Source organism: Meleagris gallopavo, chromosome 3, assembly GCF_905368555.1.
Source record: "Meleagris gallopavo chromosome 3, MGAL_WU_HG_1.1, whole genome shotgun sequence".
NCBI lineage: Eukaryota > Metazoa > Chordata > Aves > Galliformes > Phasianidae > Meleagris > Meleagris gallopavo.
In genome coordinates this window covers 37,378,234-37,391,094 of record NC_139406.1, presented here as the reverse complement: position 1 = coordinate 37,391,094, position 12,861 = coordinate 37,378,234, and the positions used below count along the sequence as shown (strand labels likewise).

The following is a 12,861-nucleotide window of genomic DNA, read 5'->3' as shown; positions in this document are numbered from 1 at the left end:
GTTAACACTTCCTCAGAATTTATTATTATCTCCATATTCCATCTAAAGGCTGTAGATTTCTACCTCAAGCTGATCAACTGTTTGGGTAGTTTTATTGACAGTGTAACATGAGAATTACTCAGATTTGGAACACAACTTTGCAGCTGAGTGGAAGCAGCTTGAGTTGCTCTGCTTTTCCTATACATGCCGATATTGTGATTCCTGCATCAGCGGTGGCTCAGGAAGCACCTCCTTTGGTGTCTTCTATCTATGTACAGCTTAGTGCCATCTAATACTGGGAGTGGAAGACAGCTCATTTAGGTACTACTGTATCAGTAGCACTGGAAATACATCTCTGACTGTGTAAAGGGTCAATTATATGAACAGCTCTTCCTTTGAAGATATGCTGGAAACATGTTGCTTCCATCCTTCACCAGAAGTGAATCATGAACACTTTGGCACAAACTCAACCCTCAAAAGTGGTATAAAAGAGTTACCTGTCTTTCCAACCTTCACTTCACTTAAGGAGGGAAGATTTAGGTTGGTTATCGGGGATAGTTCTTTAGTGTGAGAGTGGTGAGGTGCTGGAACAGGCTGCCCAGAGAGGTTTTGGACACCCCAACCCCAACCCTGGCCAGGTTGGATGGGACCCTGGGCACTCTGGTCTAGTATTAAATGTGGAGATTGGCGGCCCTGCCTGTGGCAGGGGGGGTTGGAGCTTGATGATCCTTGAGGTCCCTTCAAACCCAAGCCATTCTATAATCCTATGATTCTTCTCATCCCACCTCACAGAACCAGCACATATGTTATTTTGCATTTCTTAAATAACCCCATAGATACTTCTGAGCCTGTGATACTCTGAACTGAAGAATCAACATCTTTTTCAGCAATCATCTCTTTAGGCATTTTCAGCCTCGATGCTCCCTGTGCCTCAGGTGAAGTGATAGGGCAGCAGAGGGAAGCCCACCTGCTGTTTACTCCTTCTCATAAGCATTGGGACACACTGCATTGACACCGACTCTGGGGTGGGAAATCTGGTGGTAAAGCCTAGCAACCACCTGTATAATTAATCCATCTTTATCTGATGCCATGTACCAGTCTGGGGACAGCTGTGGTTGATTCTGTGTCATGGGTATATATGTAAAGCTGAACATCTCATCTTTTTATTTCAAAAGGTGAAAATCATAGAATCATAGAAGCTTTAGAGTTGGAAAGGACCTGTAAAGGTCATCTAATCCAAATCCCTTGGACATACATGGATAGATCAGGTTGCCCAGGGCCTAATCCAGCCTCACATTAGAAGTCTCCAGGGACAGGGCATCAACCACATCTCCAGGCAGTCTCTTCCAGTGTTTCACCACCCTCACCATGAAAGACTTTTTTCTTATATCCAACCTAAATCTATCCTCTTTGAGCTTGAGGACATTTCCCCTTGTTCTGTCACCACAAACCCTGCTAAAGAGTCTGTCTCCTTCTTTCCTGTAGCACCCCTTTAGATATCAAAAGGCCACTCTCAGGTCACCTTGCAGCCTTCTCTTCTCCAGGCTGAACAGCATCAGTTCTCTCATCCCGTCCTTGATGTGGCATGACCTGTGGTTTTCTTAATACTAAGTAATCATAGTGCTTTAGGTCTATTGCAAAATTTTACAAATATTATTATCCACTAGAATTGTGTTTGATGCTATGAAAGCAAATAAATAGGTCTTGCCCCATTGAAATGTGTGTAAGTTAAAACTCCCACTTCCTTCCTTTGTTTTTTTTCTGAAACACTTTAATACCTGCTCTCACTGGACCAACCGTGATCACTTGAGCACGTGTCACTTCTCCTATTTCTTTCCTGTAATTCCAGCAGATGAGATATTGAACTGTATGGAGGGTCCAGAAAAAAAGCTGCTAATTAAGTTATGATGCTCTCCCTTCTTCTCAAAATTAACTGATCTCCTATTGGCCCAGCATAGCTCCATCTCTCTGGCAGATTATTACTTCCAATCATATGAATCAGTGCTCATTCTGGTGTGATTTTGACGAAGTCCATAAAAGACAGTACGTTCATCTCCTCTGATGCTTTGAATATTGAATTAGAATGTTTTTTCTGGTAATTTTTCTGCATTAATTGCTTCTACTTATTCAGTGAGTGCTAGCTTTTCTGATAATCCATCCTGTAGACTCCTTGACACCTTGCATCCTGAGAAGTCTTGTCCTTGAAGTTACTACAATGCACTGAACTTATTGCTGATGTTTTGTTAGCATTTACTAGCAATGTCTTGGCAGAGGGTGACCTCTAGTACTGTCTCTTAAACATTTTCAATTTACAGACTCAAGAATTTTTGCTGTCTTTGCCTCTCATTCTTTTGAAGAGGTCAGCCCTTTATGAACTTGCCACAAGAAAGAAGTTGAAAATGCCCTGTATACTCAAACAGCTCAATAGGAACATAGCTACAATGAACATGAAACATACAGTTCATTTTAATATTTATAGAAGAAATTCACATTGTTTTAAATGAGCAGCTGCTGTCATTTGGCTATGAGCAGATGTTAGACCTCCGAAAGCTTCGCTGATAATTAAAATACTCACAGTTAGTGTTTTACCCCAGCTGCAGGTTCTGTTTACTGTAAATTTGATTTTAATGGTACCTCTGTGCAGTTATTGAATAGAGGTTTGTTTTCTACTATACATACAAAAGTGTCTACAATGAAGACAAATGGTTATTTCCCGTAATTTACTCTGGAAAGATATGAATATACAGTGTAATATAGTTGAATTGATAAATGAAATGCAGATATGACTATCATGTAGCAAATGGCATCTCTGTTATTTTAACTAACAAAAATAACTAGGGAAACTTACTAGTTCTAGTTATTGCCAAACATTCTGCCTAAAAGCTGCCTTGCTTTTCAAATGGGTTGAGACATGCCCTCAAGAAAAGAACAGGTGCTCCTTTTTACTGAATGACTGCATCAATCAGAATAAATAAATAAAGGAAATCACGATACTCATATGTGATCAGTATGCAGGAGAATATAATTTCTGCTTGATCATTTCATAACATCGTGTTTTATTTTAGGTGTCCCTTACAAGTGTCTGTTCTACTTAGTGCATGTATGCACATCAAACATTGGGAAAGGCTGGCCAATTTCAGAATTGTTAATCCCAAGGGCCTGATTATGCAAACACAATGCATAATGCAAGCTACCATGTTTAGTCCCTTTGAGACTATTGAGGCTAACTATGGCAGTAAGCAGTACTCGTGATAAATAAATGTTTATGAGACCAGGATCTAAATGTATATATTCTTGAAAAACAGAAACTCTTGTTAAGATAATAATGACAGAAAGTAGTTTGAGCTTTTTTTTAACAAAATAGTTACCATCTGAGATTGTACATATTTTAGAAATCTTGATCATTTGTCTTATGATCAGAGCTTGTGGTTTGTTTGTTTGTTTTTCTGATTTTCTCATATTAGCATTCCCTTTTTTTTTTTTTTTTTTTTTTGCATTATCTCATATGCCCTGTCTGCCCTGGAAACAGAGTTCTGCAGTCTGACCAAACACAACTGGCATCTCTTGAAATCCAGATTCTGGTTTAGAAGTGCTAAAAATGCACTTTCCCATTGCACTGCGGGATTAAAGCAGTAAAAGTCCATTCGTGTAGCATCAATGTCAGTCGTTCCCAGACTGAGGGCCAGAGCAGCCTTTGAAGCTGATCTGCGAAGAAATGTCCAAGCTGGCTATCTTCATCTCCAGCTGCTAAATTGTATTGGAAAAACTAGCTAAAATACTCCAAATATATTCCTAATGCTACTCGTCCATATAGGTAATTGCTGTATGTGCCTCAATGAGGCTTTTGCTCATAACTGGGACTGGAGAAGAAAAAGCCTATGTATGCGGTGGCAAGTGGATAAAGAGGAAAAGTAATCTACAAGAAAATCTGGCTGTGAGCACACTAGGCAGTCATAAACTCTGTGCATTAACACTGTACCTGTTTGCCATCATCAGTGGCAGTGGCAGTACGTTCATTTTTTTTTGCCCAGCTTCTGTGACACCAGGCTCTATAGTGTTCATTTTTGACCTTGAGCACAAGGAAAGAGAAACTGAATTCTTTCACAGAGAAGGCCTTTTCCCAAAGGTTAATTGGACACTAGAGGGGAACTAAACCAAACCAAACCAACTGTCTAAACATCGCAACTGAATGGCTTAGCTATTTATTTTGGTGGCTATTTCTTGTTTAATTTCTTTGTTGTTGGTGCTGACATAGTCCTCTAAGGTATGGGATGCAAAAATAACAAACAGGAACTTTGAGTCTGGTTATCAAAAGAGAAACAGAAAATTGTTTCCTTTTACATTTTAAGAAGCTAAAAGGACATCTGCTTCTTTGTTTAAGATACCTGAAAGGTTAAAACTTCATCCTTTGTACAAGCAATTCTTAGAAGACCTTGAAGATTCTGTATGTGCTGGTGGATAAATAACAATGCTAGAAGCCAAGGACATCTTTAGTTTTAGCATCAAGCATGACACTTCTGAATTTTTAAGTACAAAATGAACTATTTGCAGTAATTGGGAATTGGTTGTATTAATTATCTTTTTTCGGTAATAATGTTCTGAGAAGAAAAAATCACTGTGTTGGTATCTCTCTCTTATTACCATTTATATAATGGTGGACTTTTTTATGTCTCTTAGGGAGCTGGTTAAGTTCCCTATAGGTATACTTATGTGTACTCCTTTACAAATGTATGTTGCCTTTGTGGACATAATAGTTCTGACAGAGCCCTTTTGGCTTGCTGATTTATTTCGCTTTTTGGTTTGACCCATCCTGTTTTCTTTCCTCAGTAGAAAATATGAATGAGCCTTCACAACCTCTTTTATTTAGTAGCTTAACTAGCTGGTTTTGAAAATGCTGGCTCCTGTATAGCTTGCACATAAAAAACCTTAGAAAAGAAAAAGGATTTGACTATGTGTAAGGAGCAGAGATTTGAAAAAACGTGGTTTATTGTTATGGTTTCCAAAAATCAAGAAAATCCCAAAGTGTGCATGCTACAATTCTTACACTGCACTGCACTTAATCAATTAGAGGTAGTTAAAAAAAAAAAACAAAACAAAAAAAAAAAAAAAAAAAAAAAACAGGAAAGAAAAGAGTGTAGAAATTTGGAGCGTGATTAGATTTTCAGCAGGATCAAGGCCTAAATTGCTTCTTTATGAACTTGAACGGCGAGCTTAACATACCAGTCAAAATATTTTATTGTCATGGAGGCAGTAACTTTAAAATAAAAAAATCAGTTGCTCATTCAAATGGTTGCCAATGTAATTTTCTGTATGTTGTAATTGCAGGAGGATTGTTTTTAGCTGAACAAAAAGATGTTACTTTGCATTCGCATTATTTAATATCCATCACATTTTACTAGATACCAAATTTTTGTAGATGTCAATAAATAACACTCCTAATCACCAAAGTAAAAAAAAATTAAGCATTGCAGAAAAAGATGCTATAAATCAGGTCACCTGGAACTTTCTCAGGAACGGCACAAGAGCTGTTTCAAGCTTGCTGTGTAAATGCAGATCATTTCCTTTGTCGTAATAGATTATTTCATTTCTGACTTACTGCTTTGTCCTCAAGGTGCTCCTCGGGAAGGAGATCCTGTGCCTGGCCTCACCATGCGCGGCCGCTGCCACAACTTTGGGGCAAGGCTTAAAATTCTGAGGAGGCGGCTGGCGGAGAGCAAAGCGGTGCTTTACATACAATATTAGCAGAGACTTTCCTAAGGCATTAGGCATTTCTTTCTAAGACAAGCCTCCTTAATGCCGTCTTTATCTGCTACACGATGCATGAAATCTACTTTCTGTTTTAGAACTGCAGCTGACCCCCGACCCCTCGCGTGGCGCCGCAATGTGACCTCGCTATTGTCATCAGCTTTCATTCTCCTGAAAATCCTATGAATTTTTATTACAAGTTTTTTTAAACCAAGCTGAGGCTTCAACAAATTACTTGACACAGATGAGATGAAGTTGTTGAAGTAGTGTTAGATAAGTTTTACAGCCAGCATGTGTGCTGCTGAACAGTACAAAGCCAGTGTCCTACAATGTCATACACCAGTAACTGCTGAGCCTACTATTGGATAAATACATCATTTTATGGAACATTGATTGTTCTATAAACCCAATGGAGTATTATGCTCTATGATCAAACCATTTAGATTGTGTGTAGAGCACAGAAAATGCCATATTCAGGATGGTACTAAAAGTGCCATTTGTGTATTTTATGGATGTCATTACGGGGGAAACTTCTCTCTGTAGGCCCTGTTTACTGCAAAATTTTTTAGTCTGTAATGACATTTTTCATTCACAACGTATGCCTTCAAGAGAGGGGGCCCTTGTTTTATTTGTTTCATTCGAGTTTACTGCACAAATCCTGTACATTTTAATTAAATGTAAGCTTAACAAAAGAATAAGGTATTTATTCTGTAGGGAACAAATGATGACAGTAACAAAAGAATAAAACAGACACACAAAAGGAAGTCAGGTGCTGAGGAAAAGAGAGGGGAGAAGGTACTAAACCCTATTTGTAGTTTCCCAAAAGCACATTAAACATCAAAGCGTTTCTTTTAGCCCTATTTTGGGACTTTGTGGTCTCCGAGAATTAAAATAACCTGTGAATATGGATTTAATGTCTAAAAAATCCTGACATTTTCAAATAAAAAACTAACAGTTGCTCAGGACTCCAACTGATAAATAATGGCCCCGCTGAAATGACAGACTTCTTGGAAAGAAACCAATTCTGTGATCATTGCACCCCTAGATATGAAACACCTCTTTACAAATTGTCCGAATATGAGCTCTCATATCATTATATTTTGTCATTTTAATGCCTGTTTGTGTATCTTCTTAATTTGCAGTGACATGCAATCAGCAACAAGTCCAGTTTTCCTAATATTAATGTGGGCTTGCATTGCAGCTTATGTTTGCCATGTCAGCCAACACTTAGCCCTTCTCTTTCCCAGCTTCTAAGAGGGGGTTAGAGGCAGACTGAATTTACTAGGACAACATGATTTGTTACTACATACAGTCCAATAATGTGACATACTCCTTAAATGCATAAAAACTCCTACAAATGGGCTGGATAGCAGTGCTACATAAAAAAATGCACTGTTCCAAAGTTGAAATAGCAGCTAAGCCTCAAAATATGTTGTTTTCTAAATATCTTCCCTGCTTGGCTTTTCACTTGTAAAACAAAAGAAAACCAGTAAAATCTGCAGTTCGTATTTACCATGAAAAATCACTGAAATTGAAGCTGATGTTCCCAGTAAATTCTTGGTCATAGTCCAGTTAAAATTTAAAGTTACAGTAGATTCACATTAGTTTAAATGACACTTGAACTTCTACATTGCTCAACATTAATTCATTATAGTTGAAATGGAAGAATCTTCAGTGGGTGAATCTTTTACAGTCTGATTGAGGCTGTTACATTTTATAGGAGCCATTTTTCAAAGCAGTACTGACAGCACTCGAAGTTATTAAATTGCTGAATCAAAAGATGGACCTGCAATCGCATTTATGAACTGTGATGGAATAGCTAGGGTTGCACCGAGCCGAGGTTAAGATGTTGGTGTAGTTAAGCTTCATCACACTCCTTAGTGACAGCAGTATTTACCCATGCAGTTTACTTTAATGGTCAGGAAGTGGCTTAACTCACCTCTGGATTCAAATAGATTAAGTAAGCAGTCAGAATGGCATAATTATCAGTGCTGCAAGGGATTCACTGGGTAGCTCTTCACCCAAGAGACTTCCCGTTCAATTGCACGGTAAAGGCCGGAGTTGCAGAGATTCACGGGTACAGCAATTATTTCAGGAGACGAAACAGGATGGATTTCCTTTTTCTTTCCCTTCCCCAGAGCAGAGCTTCTCTTCGATGCAGTGGTGCTGTGTCCTGTGCAAAAATTATCATTATCTTAAGGGAAAGATGTCATGATTTTGCTGCATGCACGTGAAAAATTATGATCGCCGTGTTATTTTGATTTTGAAATCCTGCAGAAAACGCGTGATTTGTAGAGTTATTTTGATTTTGTGCCACATCACTGCCAGGCTCCTCTTTTATCACGTCAACAAAGCAAGATTCCTGAGAGAATTAATTACTTCTACTGTATTATAAAATGTGGAGGAGCTAAGATAATTGTCATTTTATGTTGATTTCCCTTTCCTATTTTTCTGCTCTTTGGGGGGTCTCGTGAATGTCAGTGCCTACAGAGAGCAGAGGAAAAGTGGGGATAAGAACCAGCCCTACCGCAGTAAGCCTCCTTACTGCTTATGCCTGACAAAATGTACTTCAATTGCATGTGCCAGATACATCATGCAGCATCACTTGGAAACACTCTAATGGTTTAAATTGTTAATTTTCTTTTCCACAGATAACCTGCCTTGCAAACTAAGATGGAGAAAGTTTTATAATGTCAGCTGAGACTTCTGAAAGTGATGCAGCCTTTCAGCATAACAAAATCGCCTCTTTAGTTCTCTACCAGAAGCTTTGTAATAGAAAAAAATGAAGAGATAGATAGATAGATGCAAGCAAGAGCCTGGTTTTTTAGGCACCAATGTTATTTTGGCATATTAGGTCACCTAAGCATTATCAACAAAGACGCCACAAAGATGCCAAGTACTCAGTCTCAGCGTAGCACATTTCACAAGTGTGAAATTACATTCAAGTAAATGAGCAATCTGAGGCCATGCTCTGCAGATGGTGTACAAGACTTCCTGCAGCCGTGGGCATCTTTTGCTTTGCCAAAGCTTTAGTATAAGTGTGGAGAACTGAGGAGCAAACCTACAATGACAAAAAATGTGACTGAGTAGCAAAGTAAGCAGTTGCAATATGGAGATACCAATATTTTTGTCTATTAATTGATTTCATGTAGACATAATTAAGAAGTGTGACTGAGTTTTCTCTGGCCAGTAATTGTACAGGACATCCTGCTTAGAGTGAGAAAACAACTGACTGTTTTCTCTGGGTAATTAGGTTAGTGAGCTGAGTCAGTAAAGTGTGTTGAAAAAGACCATAGAATCATAGATTCATCTGGGTTGAAAAAGACCTTCAAGATCAAGTCCAAACATCAACATGATCTACTGAGTCCCATCACTAAACTGTGTCCCTTGGTGTCATGTCCACACATCTCTTGAATACCTCCAGGGATGGGGACTCCATCGCTTTCCTGGGCAGTCTGTTCCAATGCACAACCATCCTCACTGTGAAAAAATTCTTCCTAATACCAAGTCTAACCCTCCCCTGGCCTTGATCATGCATTAAAGAAAAACAAATTCTATACATTCATTACACTATTACAAAGGAACAGTACTGATTAACCACAAACCTAGGCACATACTCCATCCTGCCATTTGCTATTGCTATCTTAAGATGCTAGGTGGGAAATGAAGGGGAAGACAATGGCATCAAACTGACAGCATGGCAATTATCTCGCCAACAAAAGCAGGGTTTTAAGAAGATCAGCCACAGTTTTTCACACATGGATATGTTTAAGAAAATGTATGATCCTAAAATTCATTACCGAAGTACTGAGATATCACCAATAGGATCTTCTATAAAAGATGTGTTAATGGCTTTTAACTGTATACTGTATTTATCTAGGCTTTTTTTTTTTTTTAATACAGCATAGTTTTAAAAACACATTTAAATTGTTAATAAGCTGCAGCATTGTTAAACTCAGCAATTACTTCAACCTGTAAATATGTTATTTGGAAAACATGCAAATTGGTTTTGTTTGCTTGCTCATTTTATCTGTGTTTTCTGCCAGTGAAAACTAACAATTGTCAAGGAATTTTTTTTCATTTAAGCTACAAATTGCCGAAGTAATGAACTGATATTTGCCATGATACCACGTTAACAGAATATTTTTATCTTGTAGGCATTGTATCCAAGTCTTATGAATGCCGACTGAAGGGGCAAGGAGCAACCTTTGTGGAAACTGCCAGTCCTTTTACTGCAGCAGCGCTGGGAGAGGTTTCTCCAGTTAAAGAGAGGGTCTTTCGAGGCAGCAGGAGACAGCAACCATCGCCTGAACAAGTTCAGCAAGTTATTATTATTCAAGGATACGATGGTGACTTTGCATTTGATGTCTCTGCAGAAGAAACAGCAGCGGCGACCCTTCAGACTCTGGCAATGGCTGGTCAAATGGCCAGGGTAGTCCATATTACAGAAGACGGGCAGGTCATAGCTACAGATCAGAACAGCTCTGATGTGAGCAGTATGGTTCCAGGGCAGATACTTACTGAGCAGCTGGCAGATGGTGCAACACAGGTAGTAGTGGTTGAAGGCTCAGTAACAGGAACTGATATGGAGGAGGCTGTTCCTATAGATGCAGTTCCTGACTCCAGTGGTGCTGTACTGCAACAGATAATGCAACAGGAAGTTTTGGAGCCTTCTGAAGCTACAGTACATCCTCCAGACTCCTCTTCAGCATTAGATGCCTTGCTTTGTGCTGTAACAGAGCTGGGTGAAGTGGAAAACAAATCTGGACTCCCTGACAGAAGCAGGTCTGGTCACAAAGATTTCTTGCAAATGCCAAACCCAGAGGTGCCCAGTGTTCCCAGTGATGCGGGGAGACAAGAAATACAAATGTTCCATGAAGTTCAAGAGACTCAGGAAGACACCAAACCTATGGAAGTAGTGACGCAGGTCATGCACCCATCGGCTATAATTGCATCTCAGGAGAGAGCTCAGGCTGCCTTCAAGAAAATGGTCCAAGGAGTATTACATTTTGCTGTATGTGATACAGCTGCAGCCGATCAGCTGATAAAAGAAGGTGTCACTCAGGTCATTGTAAATGAGGAGGGGACTGTGCATATGGTAGCTGGAGAAGGCTCTCAGATAATTATGCAGGAAGCTGGTAGCCATGCACTCAGCGTCCAAAGCGAACACATGGATTTAGTTGATTCAGATGGGGAGATATCGCAGATTATTGTCACAGAAGAAATAGCTCAAGCCATGGTTCAAGGTTCTGATGGCAACTTCTCAGAAGGTGCGACCCACTACATTGTCACAGAATTGCAACCAGACGTGCAGAGTGAGCCCGGTGTGTACTCGCACGCTGTGATAGAGGCGGCCGGGTCTCAGGAGATTTTACAGGCTGGTACCGCTGTGAAACCTGAATCCCCTGATAGAGCAGGAGAACAGCTAACAAGCATGGTCATTTATACAGAGGGTGGCTCACAAGTCATTGAGGGCCAGAGAGATGATAACGAAGTACAAGAAGCATGAAGAGCTTTATCTCCTGGGCTCGATGCAGGACAAAGCTGGAAACAACCAGATCCTCGAACTTCTTCTGTAAAACCTTCTGCACGCGGTATCTTCCTAGGCAGGTAACAAATACGCACCCTGTGGGAGGAGAAGGTCAGCGACTAGGAGGAGTTCACTGAAAAGTATAGTCTTGTCACAATAGCTCTGAGAATTATGATACGGGATTATTTTACAGCAAATGTATTAGAAGAGGATAGAAATACACCCCTTCCCCTCACAACTAGGTATTGTTCTGTTCACTGCTTTGGTTTGTTTTTCAGATGGTCTTTTTTTATCTCAGGGTAAGTCCCTGCCTTCTGTCTTTTTTGCCTAACATAATTCTAGGAATAAAATATTTTCACACGTATGTACATTTTATAAAGGTAAATAAGCAAAAAATACCAAAAAGTGCATCATTACAAGAACAAGGGGATCGAGTAAGCTTACATACTGAAATTGGTGCCCTTCTTTATTTTGGAGAAGAACAGGTGACATTCTCCTTTCTAGAATCCTACTTTCAAATATCCCTGGTGAAAAAGATGTCATCAAAATAAGTATTTTCTGCATCTAGAATGAAATTGTTAATAGTAGCTTACTGCTTCCTGGTATCACATAGGACTTTTCCTAAGAGCTGAAAATGCAATGTTTCGGAAAATTGTAGATTATACACATTCAGAAAACAAGCATTTGATGCCTCTATCTTCCACTTAAATTTAGCTTGTGAGTCCTACATAGAAAATGTGCAGTTTTTGAAAAAATATTCTCACTGTCAATGTTTTGCTGTTCTTATAAATTGTGCTTCATATAAATACCATTTCACAGTTCATTTTGTGAGCTACTTTTGAAACGTTCTGGGGGTTTTTAAAGGAAATTCTGACATTGACATTAACAAGTAGGAAAAAAAAAAAAGGTGACCTTGTATTTCTTGCATAGTCTGGAATGTCAATTATTTTGTGGTGGATATACTGCAATTGTTCAATGCAAGTTCATGTTGAGAAGATTTGTCTCATGATACAACTGCTTTTGTTCCTTTAAAAAAAAAGCAACAAAATTGTAAAATATAAACTGGCAAGTTTTTTGCTTTCGTTTTGTTTTGTTTTGGTTTTTTTTTGTCTTTCAAATAAAATGTTAGCATTCAAATAGAGCATCATGATTTTTAATATTAATCAATAACAGAAGTGGCATTCAGTCAGCAGGAGCAAAAAACGCTGCCTGTTAGGTCTGTGCATTTCCTCTTTTCCTTTCTCAAGCGAGCTAGATAGATAAAGATAACAGCCTAATTTTTGCGTGTGCCTCATGCATGCTTATATTGCATCATGTGAGTGGTTAGGATACACGCCATGCTGACTGTGGAGATAGCTGGGTTTCCTATCATGTTTGATATCTTAAAATTATCAACTGTAAGAAAGTTGGGGTGAGGCAAAACAATAGTTCCTTCTTGAAGGAACAGTTTGAAAGCCTGTTTTCTGATCGAGCTGCTTAGAAAAGGTGCTTCATTCTGGAGCTGTAAGATCCTGCCGTTTTTTCATCTCTGATTTTTTTCTTTTTTTTTAATTGTATTATTTTCCAGGAATTGAGGTTGTGTCTTTGTCAGACCCCCAAAAAAGTAA

The 12,861-nt window shown here is 39.0% G+C and overlaps 1 protein-coding gene across 2 annotated transcripts in view; it reads left to right on the top strand.

Annotated features, from left to right (window-relative positions):
- The window catches only part of ZNF407 (zinc finger protein 407), a 334,136-nt gene extending 321,745 nt beyond the window's left edge, over positions 1 to 12,391 (top strand). For both annotated transcript variants that reach the window (XM_085220678.1, XM_085220677.1), the window contains one exon: positions 9,882 to 12,391. In XM_085220678.1, coding sequence (XP_085076804.1) covers positions 9,882 to 11,233 — 1,352 coding nt within the window. In that variant the 3' untranslated portion in view covers positions 11,234 to 12,391. The remainder of the gene's footprint in view (positions 1 to 9,881) is intronic.
- The last annotated feature ends 470 nt before the right edge of the window (positions 12,392 to 12,861 follow it).